The sequence below is a fragment of the Eptesicus fuscus genome, chromosome 21 (assembly GCF_027574615.1).
Source record: "Eptesicus fuscus isolate TK198812 chromosome 21, DD_ASM_mEF_20220401, whole genome shotgun sequence".
NCBI lineage: Eukaryota > Metazoa > Chordata > Mammalia > Chiroptera > Vespertilionidae > Eptesicus > Eptesicus fuscus.
The window spans coordinates 12,628,851-12,647,037 of record NC_072493.1 but is presented as its reverse complement, the minus strand read 5'-3'; the positions used below and the strand labels follow the sequence as shown (position 1 = coordinate 12,647,037).

The following is an 18,187-nucleotide window of genomic DNA, read 5'->3' as shown; positions in this document are numbered from 1 at the left end:
CCCTTTTCCGGTAACACTGGGAGCTGGAAGGTCGTATATGTGGCTTTTGCAAGGACAAGTGGACTGGCTGCTATTGGGTGACACAAGTGTCCAGAGCCCTTTCTCTGCCTGGCCAGGTAGGCAGGAAGAACTGACCTAGGGGGCAAAGGGTTAGACTCCAATGACTCCAAATATGCATAAACCCTCATTGACACTTAAAGGTATTCCAAGCAGGGAGTCTGAGGGCAGCACCATTGAGGGCTCTTCAGAGTTCATCTCAGGTCCACAGTAGGGAGGAGGATGGGAGGTTTTTAGGCAGAGGAGACATGAAGTCATTCCAATCTGTATTTTCAGAGCACCCCCTCCCCGGTGGGGATGAGTTAGAGGGAGCAGGACAGGGATTGGGAGGCTATTACCGCTGGGGAGCTGGAGGAGGATGGGTCCCAAGTGATGCCCATCTCTGGCTGGGTCACTGGGTGGTGGGGGACAGAGGTTTGGGTATGGTTAGTATGGAGCCAAAGGATGTGCAGTTGTGAATACATTTCTGGGGGAAAGGACTCCCCATGGGCCAGGAGAGAGACAGGGCTTGCAGTGTGGACAGGAAGCTAAGGGGGAGTGCTCAGCTGCCTATGCGGTCAGGAGGCCCTAGGCAGAATCCCATGGCCATGAGAAGAAAAGGAGCCTTAGGAGATGGAGGAGCAGCCAGAGGGACAGGAAGAGGCAGGAGGGGGCAGTACCCTCAGCAGGGTCAGGCAAGATGAGGACGGAAAATGTCCTCAAGCCTGAACCCCAGAAAGGCCCGAGGTTGGCGACGGAAGCCCAGCAGTGTCCATGGGCCTGTGGGGGGCCTCAATCGATGAGGGGTGATGTCTGAGTTGTGAATGTGGAGGACAGGTCCCGCGTCCGCGTCTTCCTAGGGTCCGGAGTGGAGGGTTGGCTGCGAGGGAGGTGAGGAGGCTGTTCAGGCTCCTTATGGAAGCTGTCTGTGGTCCCGCCGGCTGGAGACCCCGCGAGAGCGTCCCCGTCTGGAGTCCCTCGGAGGCTGGGTGACTCCGTGCAGCGTCAGGGGGTGGCACGCCAGTTGGCACAGGTGGCTGGGCCAGGTCACGGCCGCGCGGGGCCCGGCATGGCCGCCCTGGGGACTGGCTGCCAAGTGCACGCAGAGGCCGGGAGAACACACGTGGGTCGCCGGGGCCGGGACGGACGGCTGCCCGCAGGCCCCGCGCGGAGCCGGGCGCCCTGTCCCGAGGCGGCGCGCGCTGTCGCGATCCGGCCGCAGGTGACGTGGCGGGGCGGGGCCTGAGCGGGAGCGGCGGGGGCGGCGGCAGCGCTACCGAGCATCCTGGTGCCGCCCGGCCACCCGCGAGGTAACGGGCCTCGGGCAGGCGCCGGGGGCGGCGGGGCGGCGGGGCGGCGGGGCAGGGCTGCGTCCTGTGGGGCCCAACTCTCCGCCTGGTCCCTGCGGCCGCTCCCCGGTGCGGGGTGCGGGATGCGGGCCTGGGGAAGGGCGTGGGGCGGGCGGGCGGGCGGCCGGGCCACGTGATGGTCGCTGCGGATGAGCGCGACCCTGCGTGCAAGAGGGACCTCCAGCTGGAGTGTAAGACCGAGCGCGTGAGAAGGACTCCACGTGTGTGTGTGTGTGTGTGTGTGTGTGTGTGTGAGAGAGAGAGAGAGAGAGAGAGAGAGAGAGAGAGAGAGAGACTGCGTGAGTGTGAAACCCAGAGTCTGAGGGTGACTGCGAGTGTGCAAGACCTGAGTGTGAGGGCGGGAGACGCTGACTGTAGGCAGAACGGAACCCTTCCAGTGTGAGTGTGCGGGGGAAGGACCTGTGCTGGGAGCCGGGGGAGGACGGGGCGGGTGCAGACTGAGAACGGGAGGCAGGAGCCGAGCTGGGGATGCCGAGGGGGTGCGGGGGTGCAGGAGGGGGGAGGGGGAGAGGAAGAGGGAAAGGGGAAGGGGGGAAGGGGGGAAGGGGTCGGGCTGAGAGTGCTGTCCTGCCGGAGCGCGGGAGGGGGTGCTCCGGTTATTAGGGTTCGTTCCTAGTGCCTCGGCCTCTTGTTATCGTGTTTGCTCATCTCTTGTCACAAATGAGAGGAGGTGTTTGTGAAACACGGTGAGCACTCTTCGCTGAGCACTGAGCAAACAGTCTGGGCTCGGTGTAATGGTCCTTGTAAGTAGGAATCGGCGTGTCATTGAACAGCGCGTTGGAGCACCTCTTGTGCTCGCCGGCTGTGCTTGGCGGCGGGATAAGGAGCATTTGGGTCTCTGCCCGCGACGGGGAAGGCAATCACGGCCGGCGCCTCTAGCCCGGGGGGAGCAGCCTGTGGGGCCATCTGGGGCTTGTCTCCGAGGGCTGTGCCCCGGTCTGAAAACCGGGGAGGAGCAGGCTTCGGAAAGGCCGCGTGTGCTCTCCGAGATAGCTGCCCGCACGGCTCAGGTCCCGTTTGTGCTAATGGTTTCTGCTTCCCGGCTTTGGTCGCAGACTGTCATGTCTGTTCTTATATCTGATGTTCCTTTCCTGATACATCTGTGGAAAACCACTAGCATGATTTTTTCTCTCTCTCTCTCTCTCTTCTATCTTGCTCCTTCCCTGACTGGCTGTGGACTTTTATGGCAGAGCAAAAATAAATAAATACCAGTGCTGTGACCAACCTCCCTGGCACTTCTTGGTACAGGAAATTTCCTGACCTCTGTCTCCAGGATGTGGATAATTTCTACGAAAGTGACGCAGATGTTGTTCTGGGGACATGGGGCGTGGGGGCAGCAGCTGTCTAGACGTGAACGATTTGGGGTGACCAGGCTCGTCCCCTGATTCCTTGAGGCTGGCTGCCGTCGTTACACTCCCGCTGTGGGTGCCTGGAACTCCTCAGTAATTGAGTGCTGCCCCGGCTGTGCCTGTAAAACTTGGATTTTTTTTTTTTTTTACAAAGATAAATAGGGGCTGCTGCTTATTTGATAAAGTACCTGTTACTCTTTGTTGCAGAGATTAAATGGCCAAGACAGACAAGTGGGATTAGGCCTCGGTGTGGAGACTTTATTTTCTTCATTTACGGTGAGGTGGCTAGTGAAACTGTGATGGGGGCTCGTTTCTTCACAGGTGAATATTATTGCTCTGTTCTCAGTTAACCTTTCTTGGATCTTTGAGGTTTGGGAAGAGTTCTAGTTATAGGAACACAATACTAGTAAAGAGGCTTTATTGTATAAATAAGGTATATAATACATTATCTCTTTCTAAAGAGTAATTGTGGTGGTTTATAATGAAAGGTCTTGCAGTGAGGTTGTTAAAAAGAAATAGAAAACCAAAGCCATGGAAAAGACTAGATGGCAAATACTGTTGAAAAGTAAGGTTATTTATTCACTGAGATTGGAGCTGAATTTGATCGTGAGGTTTCTGGTATCCCATGTAAAAAGGCCAACGTAAAGAAAGAGTTACATACTTTTTGTTATTTGATAGAAGTACTATATATATATATATATATATATATATATATATATAGCATTAAAGTTTAAGCATTAAAAATTAATGCATACTCACTGTGGAAAATTTTAAGACTTATAGAAGTTAAAAAAAAATAGTCCTCTGTGTTACCACCATTAAGATTTTGGTATGTTTATTAACAGCATTCCCCCCCTCGCCCCCATAGTTATCAATTATAAAAGCTTTTTTTTTTTTTTAACTCCAGCTTGTAAAATATTCTTTGTAATTGAATTTTGAAAGAGCCCTTTTCCCACCTGAAAATTGCATTTAATTGTTTTATGCTTAAATTTTCATAAGTAAATTTTAGTGGTCTGGTGAATTCCTTTATTATTTGCTGCAGGAGCTTGGAAAATAGGATAGAAACCTGCTAGGGAGCTGCATTGTGTCCTTAAAGTGGGGTTTAATACTGGTTTTTCGAGACAGGAACTTACAGGGTGCACTAAGTGATTTAATGGAAGTTGTTTTCGACAGTGATTTTAAAGACTATTATGGGACTGAGAGGTGACTGATAAGTGTGTGTGATCTTCATATACCAGTTTCTTTTATCAATTGAATAAAAATTGAAGACAAAAGGATAGTCAATTCAGAGATGATCTGGTAGAATTTTGTTGCATCCTCCCTCCCCACAAATACTGGGCTCCTTACCTAGAGATAGCGGGCTAATTATGAACTCCTTGTTGTATCAGTGATTTTCATCCCATTGTTGCAGAAGGTTTGCAAGTCTGCTCTGTGGGGACAGGATAAACAGTGCATCTCACACAGTAATCCACTGCTTTTTGAGACTGCGTGTAGACACTGTTGTGACCAATTAAAGGCTGAGGGATTAAAAACCAAGTACTGTGACAAAATGGTAGGAACCACTCACTGTCTTAGACTAGCTTCTCTGAATGATCACTTCTCTTTAGTTAAGCCTTTGCTGCTACTGTTCTGGGGAGCAAGTGGCTCAAGGTGTTAGACTTTCATAGGGTTTGTTGTGTATTTTCTGTTCTAGGTATTTTCTCTGTGTGTGTGTGTGTGTGTATATATATATATATATATATATATTTAATTGATTTTTTACAGAGAGGATGAGAAAGGGATAGAGAGTTAGAAACATTGATGAGAGAAACATCGATCAGCTGCCTCCTGCACACCTCCTATTGGGGATGTGCTCGCAACCAAGGTACATGCCCTTGACCGGAATCGAACCTGGGACCTTTCAGTCCACAGGCCGACGCTCTATCCACTGAGCCAAACCAGGTAGGGCTATTTTCTGTTTGTTTTGTTGTTGTTGTTGTGTTTTTGTATATTTTTATTCATTGGTCATGGACTGTCCTAGGCCTTGTATTGGAGGCTGCTGCTGAAACAGACCAGGAGCTCACAAACTAGTTGGGAGAGACTGACGCTAAGTAAATGCAGCCACAGAGTGAGGTGGCTGCTAAGGCAGAAGTATAGACGGGAAACCTTAGGGGTACGAGGAGATGGAAAGAGAAAGGTGGCAGTCAGGATGAGGAAAAGGTGGGAGAAGAAGAGTGTCAGAGGCAGAGTGCTCAGTAGGAACAAAGATGTGTGTGTCTGGTAGGCTCCAGGGTTTAGGAAACTGCAAGTAATTCCATGTGACTGGACTGTAGGGGACTGTATGCCGGAGGGGATTAGGCCCTGCTGAGCAGGTTGGAATTTGTCCTAAAGGCCTCAGGCAGTCCCTGAGGGCGGGTTCCTAACTGAGCTCTGATACTGACTGAGCAGATAGTAGGAGCCAAAGCTGTTTTCTCCCCATTGCAAGTCTGTCTACCACCCCTGACTTGCCCCCATCTCCTGCATCGAGTCTTATTGCAGGTATCAATTTTACTTTTCTCGGAATTCATGTAACTACTTAGACAAGAACTATGTTGGGGCGTTCCATTTTCAGGTCTTCTGGATCTTTGCTGATTTATTTATGTATTTATTTATTTTTCATTAAATATTTGTTTGTATTTTTTATTTTTTGAGGGGAAGGAGGGAGACGGACGGGAAAGACAGGGTGTGCTCTGGGGAGGGAAAGTGCACTGTCAGTCTTTATTGTTGAAAGTATTACATATGTCCCCTCTTTTTTTCCCATTGACCCCTTCTAGACCACCCTGCCTGCTGATTTAAAAAAAATTTTTTTTATTGATTTCAGAGAGGAAGGGAGAGGGGAGAGAGAGATAGAAACATCAATGATGAGAGAGAATCATTGATTGGCTGCCTTCTGCACGCCCCCTACTGGGGATCAAGCTGGCAACCCCAGGCATGTGCCCTTGGCCGGAATCGAACCTGGGACCCTTCAGTCCACAGGCTGACGCTCTATCCACTGAGCCAAATCAGCTAGGGCTCCCGTGCAGATTTTATGTGTACTTGTTCTATTGATGATTGAGAGAGGTGTGTTGAAGTCTCCAACTATAGTTTTGGATTTGTCTATTTCTCTATTCAGATCTATGAGTTTTTTTTTTTTTTCCAATTTTTTTTTATTAAGGTATTATATGTGTACATATCTTACCATTGCCCCCCCACCCCACTCCCATACATGCCCTCACTCCCCAGAGTTTTGCGTCCATTGGTTATGCTTATATGCTCAGATCTATGAGTTTTTGCTTCGTGTATTTTGAAGCTGTGTTGTTGGAAGAAATAGATATTTAGAATTGACTTCTTGGTGAATTGACCTCTTTGTCATTATGTAATACCCCTCTTTATCCCTAGCAATATTTCCTATTCTGCAGTCTGTTTTGTCTCATGTTAATATAGCTTCTCTATGTTTCTTTTGATTAGTGTTTGCATGGTTATTTCCCCCCCACCCCCATCTTTTTACCTGTAACTTATTTATGTCTTTTAAAAAAAATAGATTTCTTATAGACTGCATATCGGGTTTTGCATTTATAGGTAATCTCTCAATGTCTGTCTTTTAATTGGTATGTTTAGATCATTTACATTTCATGTTATTTTTTTATATGGTTGGATTAGAATCTGCTGCCTTGCTAGTTGTTTTCTATTTGTTCCTTATGTTCTATGTTTCTTTTTTCTGCCTACTTTTGGATTGGGCATTTTTATGATCTGTTTTATCTCCACTGTTGGCTTATTATTTATACCTCTTTTTTTTTTTTATTGGTTGCCCTAGTTTTACAATGTATATCTTTAATTAATCAGTCTGCTTTAATTAAATTGCATAATTTCACATATAAAAACCTAACAGTATAACTCTCAATTCTTCCTTCTTATCTTTGTACTGTTGTTGTCATACATTTTGCTTTTACATGTGCTATAAGTCCACAGTACATTACTACTATTTTTGCTTTAGGCGGTCAATTATATTCTAAAGCAATGAAAAACAACAAAGAAGTACTTTAAAATATTTACCTCAGCCCTAGCCGGTTTGGCTCAGTGGATAGAGCGTCGGCCTGCAGACTGGAAGGTCCCAGGTTCGATTCCGGTCAAGGGCATGAACCTTGGTTGCGGGCACATCCCCAGTGAGAGGTGTGCAGGAGGCAGCTGATCGATGTTTCTCTCTTATCTGATGTTTCTAACTCTCTATCCCTCTCCCTTCCTCTCTGCAAAAAAATCAATAAAATATATTTACCTCAGACTAATTGATATTTCCCTACAACTCTTGGAGGCTCTATTCTGTTTTATTTTTTCACTTTTTCCCATTTGGACTGTTGTGGTTTTCTTTCTTTTTTTTTTAATTTAATAAATCTTTATTGTTCAGATTATTACAATTGTTCCTCTTTTTTCCCCCCATAGCTCCCCTCCACCCGGTTCCCACCCCACCCTCTGCCCTTACCTCCCCCCACTGTCCTCATCCATAGGTGTACAATTTTAGTCCAGTCTCTTCCCACACCCCCCACACCCCTTTCCCCCTAAGAATTGTCAGTGCACTCCCTTTCTATGCCCCTGATTCTATTATATTCACCAGTTTATTCTGTTCATCAGGTTTTTAATTCACTTGATTTTTAGATTCACTTGTTGATAGATATGTATTTGTTGTTCATAATTTTTATCTTTACCTTTTTCTTCTTCTTCCTCTTCTTAAAGAATACCTTTCAGCATTTCATATAATACTGGTTTGGTGGTGATGAACTCCTTTAGCTTTTTCTTATCTGTGAAGCTCTTCATCTGCCCTTTGATTCTGAATGATAGCTTTGCTGGGTTGAGTAATCTTGGTTGTAGGTTCTTGCTATTCATCACTTTGAATATTTCTTGCCACTCCTGTTTGGCCTGCATAGTTTCTGTTGAGAAATCAGCTGACAATCGTATGGGTTCTCCCTTGTAGGTAACTAACTGTTTTTTTCTTGCTGCTTTTAAGATTCTCTCTTTGTCTTTTGCTCTTGGCATTTTAATTATGATGTGTCTTGGTGTGGTCCTCTTTGGATTCCTTTTGTTTGGGGTTCTGTGCACTTCCTGGACTTGTAAGTCTATTTCTTTCATCAGGTGGGGGAAGTTTTCAGTCATTATTTCTTCAAATAGGTTTTCAGCATCTTGCTCTCTCTCTTCTTCTGGCACCCCCATAATTCTGATGTTGGTACGCTTGAAGTTGTCCTAGAGGCTCCTTACACTATCTTCAACTTTTTGGATTCTTTTTTCTTTTTGCTTTTCCGGTTGAGTGTTTTTGCTTCTATGTATTTCAAATCTTTGACTTGATTCTTGTGTTCCTCTAGTCTGCTGTTGGGTCTCTGTATAATATTTATTATTTTAGTCAGTGCATGTTTAATTTCTAGTTGGTCCTTTTTCATATCCTTGAGGGTCTGGCTAAATTTATCGGCCTTTTCTAGGAAATTCTTGAAAAACCTTATAACCGTGGTTTTGAACTCTATACCCAGTAGTTTGTTTTCCTCCATTTCTTTCGTTTGTGATCTGTTTCTTTGACTCCACATTTTCGCTGCTTCCCTGAGTTGGTAGGGTAGCTTTGTATGCTAGGTGTCATATATGGCCCAGTGGCTCAGCCTCCCCAGTCACCTGAGGTGGATACTCTTGGTGCACCCCTTTGTGGGCTGTGTGTACACTAAGGTGACCAGATTTTAACATTGGTAAAGTGGGATACCATTGACCCGGGGGAGGGGGAGGGGGGTTCTTTTTAAAAATATATATATTTTATTGATTTTTTACAGAGAGGAAGAGAGAGGGATAGAGAGTTAGAAACATTGATGAGAGAGAAACATCGATCAGCTGCCTCCTGCACACTCCCTACTGGGGATGTGCCCGCAACCAAGGTACATGCCCTTGACCGGAATCGAACGTGGGACCCTTGAGTCCGCAGGCCGACGCTCTATCCACTGAGCCATACCGGTTTTGGCCCGGGGGGGGGGGTTCTTGATTAAAAATTTGGTCTATATTGTAATCGCTTTTGGTTTTTTTTAATAAAAGGAAATTCACTTCTTAGATCATCGTTGAATTTGCATCCTCTTTTCTTACTCATTATGTTAAAAATCTAAAAAAATAGTTTAAAATTATATTATAAATTATTATATACATATTGCTTAAAAACACAGTAAGTAGGTACATAATTACATGAACATATTTTATTGTTAGTTTATAAATTAAATTAATTTGATTGTTATAAAGTAACTATATTTTAGAAATTATTTTAATCCTATATTTCTTTCTAAATAATAACAATACTAACTTGTATTATTTTTCCTCTGAATTTGCCGTAACGTAAGTCGTAAGTGTCACTTTCAAGGCCGGCACTAGACTTTTTGCCGCCACTATAAAATGTAAATAATACGAGTACTGTCTGCTAAATTCAAGAAAATTTATGTATTTATGAAATAAATAAATTACTTACCTAAATTATCTGAATAGCTGATTTGTAATGACATCACTTGTTTAACTAGCTTACTAGCACGCAGTACGATGTGTATCGTCTGAGAGACAGTTACAAAATGTTTTCGTCGTTGCCAATCCCAAAAAATGCCATTGTTCATTAAGTCCAAACAATGGTGGTCGAATTCTAACAACTGATCAACAATGCGAACTTTGATAAGCAGTTCTCGATAATCAGTTCTCAACAATTATTTGTTATTATTAAAGTTTAACATTATAAAATTAACAAAAATAATATAAACTCATATCCTGGCTAAATCGCCACATGGCCGCCGAAAACCGTATATTCCCTTCCCGTTCTCCCGCCTTTCCCTAGCTTGTTGTGCATTCTTTCCAAAAATCGGGACTTTTTTAAAACGCCGCGGGACACGGGACAAATTGTTAAAAATCGGGACTGTCCCGCCAAAAGCGGGACGTCTGGTCACCTTAGTGTACACCCTTGTTGTAGTTAAGTCTTGATTGTTGTTGGTATCACTGGGAGGGATTGACTTCCTGGCCAATTGGCTGTGAGGATCAGCTGTGTCTATGCTGGGAGAACTTCTGTGCTGGAGACAGCCTCCTGAGACAAGACTTGCAAAATTGCAAAAGCCTCTGTGCTCAGCTTGGATGGGGTGGAGTCTCAGGGCTGAGCAGACAGTCTTGGCTTCTCAGTGTCCCTTGGTAATTGCTGAAAGCACCTCTAAGAGTAAGCCACCCTCGAGTTCCGCCCACTGCCAGACAGTCCAGTTTGTCCCCCAATGAATCTGGATTCCCAGATTCTCGCCCGGAACTGGAGTTCAGCACAGTGGGGAGCTTCCGTTTCCCACCCGCTAGAGAAAGCCAGTGGCAGCGCAGTCAGTAGTCAGTCCTCTCTTCGTGCACTTGAGCGCGCGCGCCTCCAGATCTCTGCCTTTCGCGGCTCCCCTGAGTTTCTGCCTGACAGTCCAGATTCCCCCCCACCCCCATAAGCCTGGGTCCCCAGGGTCTCGCCCGGAACTGGGGTTCAGCGCAGTCGGGAGCTTTTGTTTCCTTCCCGCTAGAGAAAGCCAGCCAGGCACTTAGCCGCCCGCTTGCGTGTCTCCGTACCTCAGCCTTTTGCAGCTCCTCTGATTCTCCTTGTGCTTTCCTCTTTCCTTCTAGTTGTAGAATTTCCACTCAGCCAGCTTTCCTGTGGTTCTGGATGATGTTCGTTTTGTCTTTTATTTTATTTTTAAATATATTTTATTGATTTTTTGCAGAGAGGAAGGGAGAGTGATAGAAAGTTAGAAACATCGATCAGCTGCCTCCTACACACCCCCTACTGGGGATGTGGCCGCAACCAAGGTACATGCCCTTGACCGGAATCGAACCCGGGACCTTTCAGTCCGCAGGCCAAAGCTCTATCCACTGTGCCAAACGGGTTTCGGCTCGTTTTGTCTTTTAGTTGTAGTTTTGAAATTGTTGTGCGAGGCAGCAGTTTAGGTGTTTACCTATGCCTCCATCTTGGTTTCTCCTGGACTCTTGTGGTTTTCATTTCTTTGCTGAAATTTTGCATCTGTTCTTGAATACTGTCCAATTTTTCTATGAGAACGTTTAGTGTATTAATTGTTAACCTACAAATAAAAGGCCAATGTGAGAGGCAACAAACATTTGAGATCTAAAACAATAGCATTGGTTCAGGTAGAGAGGATTAGGAGGTGAAGCAGAGAGAGAGAGAGAGAGAGAGAGAGAGAGAGAGAGAGAGAGAGAGGGAAGGGGAATGTAGACAAGAAAAGGAGGGAGTTTTTGGGCGTGTTAATAAGCTAAGGAGGGAATTTCTATAGGCGCAGATAAGCTAACAATAGGAATTTAATATATTTTTATTATTGATTTTTTACAGAGAGGAAGAGAGGGGGATAGAGAGTTAGAAACATCGATGATAGAGGAACATCGATCAGCTGCCTCTTGCACACACCCTACTGAGGATGTGCCCGCAACCAAGGTACATGCCCTTGACTGGAATCGAACCTGGGACCTTTCAGTCCGCAGGCCGACGCTCTATCCACTGAGCCAAACCAGTTTCGGCAGAATTTAAAGAATGTCTTTAAATTTCAGGCCCCCAGCCCAGAGGTTATTTTAGCCAGTCTTAACATTCCAGAAGTTTGAAAAGTAAGATATGCAAGGCTGTTCTTCTGGGATGGGAGTTCCTACTCCGTGTCAAAGTGACTCTGCTTATATTATTTTTCACATAATCATAGTTATTTTAATTTCCCTGTAGATAATTTCAATATCTGGGTCATCTCTAAGTCTTATCCTATTGATTGCTTTGCCTCTTGATCGTGGGTTGTTTCTGTTGTTTTGTTTTGTGTGTTGCTTGTAGTTTGTTGTTGATTGCCAGATGTAGATGCATAGCATTCATTCTGGGAAGTAACTACCCCTCTTCTTTTACTAGGCGGTTAATGTAGAAGTTTGAGTTGGTTAGGAGGTGAGTTGTGTTTGGGTTTTGTTGTTGCTGTGGTTTCCTTTTGTGCACCGAAGGCGAAGGGTCAGGTTTGCTAGAGGGAGGGTTTTTCCTGTGTTTATGCTCCACTTTTAGCTTTAAGCCTTTCTGCACCTGTGCCCGAGGCACCACCTACCACAGTCGTCTTGTTGCTGGGTACTTGCTACAATTGTTTTGGTTCAGCCTCGTCTTAGGCAGGTCCTGATTCCCTGGCTCTAGGTGTGGATGGATCTTTCTGGGTGACCCTACTCCGCCCCCAGAGGTAGGACTCCTCTGAGGCTCTACCTCTGGATCCGAATTTTCTGCCTCAGCTATTTTGGTAGTGACAGTTTGCTGTCTTTTCCCAAGGTGTCTAATATTTTTATCTTTATTGATTTTTATTTTTTTTAAGAGAGAGGAATGGGGAGAGAAACATCATCAGTTGGCTGCCTCCTGCATGTCCCCCACAACCCAGGCATGTGCCCTGACCGGGAATTGAACTGGTGACCTCTTGGTTCATGGGCTGATGCTCAACCGCTGAGCCACACCAGCTGGGCAAGATTTTTCTTCTTTAGAGAAGGGACCAGGTAGACCTTTGTATTTTTCACAGAGTAGTGACTGCTTTCTTCAGACTAGTACTGCTGCAAGGCTTTCTCTGGTCTCCTGTCTAGTATTTCTTATGAGACTCCATGGAGGCCTGTGGAGAAAAACCTCTGAGTTATAACCTTCCTATATAATAAAAGCGTGGTATGCAAATTGTCCCCTGACTGAGAGTTCCTCTGGGAGTTCGACCAGGGGGCGGGGCCGGCTGGGGGAAGGGAGGGAGGCCCTGGAGGCAGTGGCAGTGGCAGGTGACCTGGGAAGGGAGGAAGGTTCGGCTGCTGCGGCAGCCCCTAGGGACCCTACCCTACTGGTAATCTAGTAAGTTTTCCTGAATTCTGTGAGCTGCTCTAGCAAATTAATTGAACTCAAGGAGGGGGTAGTAGGAACCCCCAACTTACCACCAGTCAGTCAACAGCACTGGTAACCACCTGGACTTGTGATTGGCATCTGAAGTGGTAGTAGGGGCAGGTTTGTGGGACTGAGCCCTTAACCTGTGGAATCTGATACTATCTTTGGGTAGATAGCGTCAGAATTGACTTAAATTGTAGGACAGGAGTCGGTGTTGCGAAATTGCTTGATGAGTGGAAAACCCACACAGAAGTCCAAATAGAATACCCTGTGGGGTCTGATGGGACAGGAGGAGGCTGGCGTGGTCACTGGAGCCAGTTCTTCTGCTTCTGTGTTGACTTGGGTGAAAAAGCAGCCCAGGTCTCTCTGCCCTAGACTCGTGAGAATATAGGCTCCTCAGCCGTTTGCTTGTTTTGGACTCACCTGGCAGACACGGGAAAACAAGTAAGGTTCCGTGTGGCTGCATAGGGAAATCTGCAGGCGTGGTGCCAGGAGTGAAAGTGGTGCCTCCTTACAGCCAGGCCTTGTCCAAGCAGAGGTAGACTGGCTCACCTCCTCGGGGAGTGGCGGAGGGTTTACTAATGCCCCAAAGGAGTTGGTTGTTTTTTTCTTTTTTTTTAAAAACATATTTTTATTGATTTCAGAGGGGAAGGGAGAGGGAGAGAGAGATAGAAACATCAACAATGAGAGAGAATCATTGATCAGCTGCCTCTTGCACGCCCCGCACTGGGAATCCAGCCCACAACCCAGGCCTGTGCCTTGACCAGGAATCACACTGTGACCTCCTGGTTCATAGATTGATGCTCAATCCCTGAGCCACACCAGCTGGGCCAGAGGAGCTTTTTTCACGTGGGCTCAGGTCTGTAGTCTGGAAGGGGCCTGGGATAGGTAAGGCAGGAGTTTGGGGGGAGGCTGTGGAGATTGGAGTTTTGCCTGAGAACTGCTCACTCTCGAAGGCCCTGATTCCCTTGCGCTGAGCTCAGTGAGGCAAGGCTCTGGCACATCCATTTTGTGGAGCGGATTAGAGGCTTCTGGGAAGCGGACGTAGTGATTCATCCATTCTTTGTTTTTTTTTTTTTAATATATTTTATTGATTTTTTACAGAGAGGAAGAGAGAGGGATAGAGATAGAAACATCGACGAGAGAGAAACATCAATCAGCTGCTCCTGCACACCCCCCACTGGGGATGTGCAACCAAGGCACATGCCCCTGACCGAATCGAACCTGGGACCCCTGAGTCCACAGGCCGACGCTCTATCCACTGAGCCAAACCATCCATTCTTTGTTTGAGATTCCATTCTTATCCATGGAAGTATCTCCCTGCCTGTGAAGGACTGATTTCTGGGTGGGGATTATATGGCCTACCAGATTCCTTTCTCCCGAAGGTGAGTCAGGAATAGGGAATCTGAATTCTTGACTCCAGGGCACAGGAATTGAGGGAGGGAGAAGGCCATGCTGAGTGGAGGGTCAAGAAGGTGCCGTCTTCCTTTGACAGTTTCTGGGTCCTTCGTAGGTAGGTTGGTGTAGAATCCAACTTCCTTGAAGTTTCTGGACTGGCCCAAGTCTAATCCAAAGGTGGTATTGTGCATGTGTGTGCGTGTGCGTGTGCGTGTGTGTGTGCGTGTGTGCGTGCATGTGTGTGTGTGTGCGCGTGCGTGTGTGTGCGCGTGCGTGTGTGTGCGTGCGTGCGTGTGTGTGTGTGCGCGTGTACGTGTGTGTGTGTGTGTGTGTGTGCGTGCATGTGTGTGCGTGTGTGTGTGCGTGTGCTCCATCTCCCTTTAGGATGCCTTCCAAAACCAGGTCTGTGGATAAGAGGAACCTTATAGCTTTGATTGGGTGTCGAGACTTCTGGATCCTATTCTGGGAGAATCTCTTTGCGACTCAGATGGTAGTGAGGGGCATGCTGAGGAGAAAAGCAGCTAAGCCCATAGCAGGTGAGCTCCACGTTAGAATGCCCTCTGAATATTCTTCCTCCGCCTGGTCTTATTATGTTATCCCTCTCTGAGCACTCCGGAAAAAGAAAGGTGTTGAATGGGCACGGAGCAATGGAGGAAAGAGCAACATATGGGTGTGTATTTTCATGAGGGTCTTCTCCTTGGTCCAGTCTCTGCGATAGGGATGTGCCCTTGTCTTAGCGTCTTCCTGGCCCTTCCCACCACATGCTCATGTTCTCTGCTAGCCTGACAGTAGCTGCAGACTTTCCCACATGTGGCTGGATGCTGCAGAAGTCCCTGCTACGCTGGGGTGGGGGTGAGCGGGCAGGATTACCTGGGGATGGACAGTGAGAAGCCTTTCAGGCTGGCTAGGGCTGTGAACCTGGTGCCGGGACTCTGGTCTTCTCCACAGGGCGGGCTTGCAGGTTTTAAGCTGCAAACACGACGTCTCAGGAGAACCTGTGCTATGGATAAACCGAATGCCAGCCTAGCCTGGGCGTCAAGCCAGGTACCTCATGTTGGAAGTCGCCTTCGTATCTTGCCTGATCTTTTCTGGTATCTTTCTTGGGAGCAGTTTCCACTCATTTCCCTGAGTCCTGTGGTGGAAACAGGCAGGCTCATTGATTGTAGGTCCGTGTGTGAGGCGTGCCGTTCCCACATAAGAAATCGGCCTGCTTGCCCTGACCGGTTTGGCTCAGTGGATAGAGCATCGGCCTGCGGACTGAAGGGTCCCGGGTTCGATTCCGGTCAAGGGCATGTACCTTGGTTGCGGGCACATCCCCAGTAGGGGGCGTGCAGGAGGCAGCTGATCGATGTTTCTCTCTCATCGATGTTTCTAACTCTCTATCCCTCTCCCTTCCTCTCTGTAAAAAAAAAAAAAAAAAAAAAAAAGAAATCGGCCTGCCTTGCAGGTGTAAACTAGCACCTCCCCAGCCTTGGGCTGACATACTTCTGTTCTTTGCCAGGCTGTCGTCCACAAGGGTGTGAAGGAGCCACTTGCCATGGAAGCCAGGGAGAGCACAGCGTCCACCTATCAGTTCATGTCTGAGGCCAACCAGCCCAGGGAGGAAGATGAGAGCGTGGCATCTCCGGGGACCACAGAAACTATGCAGCTGAAGAAGGAGATCTCGCTGCTGAATGGGGTCAGCCTGGTGGTGGGCAACATGATCGGCTCAGGAATTTTTGTCTCACCCAAGGGCGTTCTGGTACACACGGCTTCCTATGGGTTGTCGCTGGTCATATGGGCCATTGGCGGGCTTTTCTCTGTTGTGGGCGCCCTTTGCTATGCAGAACTGGGGACCACCATCACCAAATCCGGGGCCAGCTATGCTTATATTCTAGAGGCCTTTGGGGGCTTCATTGCCTTCATCCGCCTGTGGGCCTCCCTGCTAATCGTTGAGCCCACCAGTCAGGCCATCATCGCTATCACCTTTGCCAACTACATCATCCAGCCCTCCTTTCCTACCTGCGATCCCCCTTACCTGGCCTGCCGTCTCCTCGCTGCTGCTTGCATATGTAAGTCGGGGGGCTCTGGGGGAGTATTGGTGGGGGTTGGTGGTTAGTTTAATAATGCTAATAGTACCTTATACTGAACAGCATATTTTGCTTGTTGGGAGGAAAAGAGGTATTATATCTCTTCAAGAAGTAATTTTCTTTTTCGAAAAAAAAATTTAAAATATATTTTTATTAATTTCAGAGAGGAAGGGAGAGGGAGAGAGAGATAGAAACATCAATGATCAGAGAGAATGCATTGATCAGCCCCCCTGCACGCCCCCTACTAGGGGTCGAGTCCGCAACCTGGGCGTGTGCCCTGACCGGGAATCGGACCGTGACCTTCTGGTTCACAGGGCAGTGCTCAACTACTGAGCCATGCCTGCCGGGCTCAAGAAGTAATTTCACCAAAGTCATTTGGTCCCGAGATAAGGGTAAAGAATGGGGTGGGAGAAGTTTAAATTTGTGTGTGGCTGTTAGGGCCTCACATTCCTTTCACTCTCGGCTGTCCCCGAGTTCTGTTCCCCAGTCTGTGACAGGTCGGTGCATGTCTTACTGGCATATTTGTCTTGTAGGTGTTTTGATTGGAATCAATATCACTAGTTGTAACTTCACCCAGAAAAAAAACAACCATAAGTGGTGAGGCCTTGATTATGCTGCTAAAAAAAAATGTTATTTTGCTTCCCAGCTTTTTATCTTAAGCCAGTTTAAAGGCGTCCGTGAGGAAATGGGCTTCTCGGGATGGTGGGTGATCCCTCAGGCCCGCAGGACCACAGGGCCACTTCTTCCTGCCACTGTCACAGCCAGTTCTAAGCAGCAGGCAGCACACCAAAACGGCTTTTCCCCTTTGGTGTTTCGGATTTCTTTACCCTGACTTTGTAAACAAGTCCTGCCTGGGGCCAGTGAGAGGCAGGTGGGTGGCTTCTACCCTGTATTTGGGTTTTTGAGGACAGAACCTAAGAGATCCCCGTGGATCCCTCTTTATTTTCATTTTTTTTCTCCTGAGGTGGTAAGGAGGGATTCTGTGTGAAGTCACAGAAAGGGAAAGAGATTGCTGTGAATTTCCCCAGTCCTGTAGAGCTCGTGTTTTATTTAGCTGTGAAGTGGCCCAGAATTCCCTGTGTGCCTTAGCATTGTGTTGCCAGAGGCACCTAATTATACTGTGTTCTTTCCATATCTCTGCTTGCAAAAGTTTTGGCAGTATATGTAATTTATCCTCAGTGTTAAAAATAGACTGAGAGCACCGGATTATAAAGGATTGTACCGTACACTGTGCCTTCTAACTTTAAGGCATTTGTTACAGACAAATGTTAAAGGGAACCCCTCCACAGATACCCCAGGGAGGAGGAAGGGTGGGTACTCAGTTGTATATCTGATAGGATTGGGCCAGGGGGACTTTGGCCTGACTGAGCTCTCTAAAAAAGGGAATGGTTTTCTGATTATAAAACATATTCATCAAGGAGAAAATTAACTTAGCCTCAAATCACCCTTAATCTACCACCAAGTGTTGAGGACTTTTTTTTGTTTGTTAATCCTCACCCGAGGACATTTTTTCCACTGATTTTTAGAGAGAGAGGAAGGGAGGGGGAGAGACAGAGAGAGAAACATCGGTTGTCTCCTGCATGTGCCCAGACCCGGCTGGGGATCGAACCTGCAACCCAGGTATGTGTCCTTGACTGGGAATCGAACCAGAGACCCTTTGTTCCACAGGTCGATACTCTAACCACTGTGCAACACCAGCTAGGGCGGTAGTTCTTGAGGTCCAAAGGTCCCCTCTCTGGCCAGGTGCCCAGCATTGTAAGTATAGGTGCCCAGTACTTGATTTGACTGCAGAAGTGTATGTTTCTGGCTTAGTTATTGTCAGTACATTTATCTCTGTGGGATGCTGCTTTTTATGTAGCCTCACACACATCATTGGTGAGTATTTGCTGTGATGGTTTCAACAAGGAAGTCAGTTCAGCACTGACATAGAGGCATCAAAGCGGAGGCCTCCTCACAGTTGAGACTCCATTGCCCCTGAGGGTTTGTTTGTCAAGGCCAACAGTGAGGGGGAGGAGGAGAAGGAGAAGGAGGAGGAGCGGGGTGGGAGGGGGAAAGAAGGAGGAGGGTATGGAACGGTTCCTTCCC

The 18,187-nt window shown here is 47.2% G+C and overlaps 1 protein-coding gene across 5 annotated transcripts in view; it reads left to right on the top strand.

Annotated features, from left to right (window-relative positions):
• The first annotated feature begins 1,308 nt into the window (after positions 1-1,308).
• The window catches only part of SLC7A6 (solute carrier family 7 member 6), a 33,910-nt gene continuing 17,031 nt past the window's right edge, over positions 1,309-18,187 (top strand). The window contains exons 1-2 of one of the 5 annotated variants that reach the window (XM_054710179.1): positions 1,309-1,346; positions 15,535-16,084. In XM_054710179.1, the coding sequence (XP_054566154.1) occupies positions 15,571-16,084 (514 nt within the window). In that variant the 5' untranslated portion in view covers positions 1,309-1,346; positions 15,535-15,570. Of the gene's footprint in view, positions 1,347-1,688; positions 1,785-2,968; positions 3,032-11,190; positions 11,208-14,455; positions 14,570-15,534; positions 16,085-18,187 lie in introns of those variants that run through there. The other 4 variants (XM_054710180.1, XM_054710183.1, XM_054710182.1 and 1 more) reach the window with 4 other exon arrangements.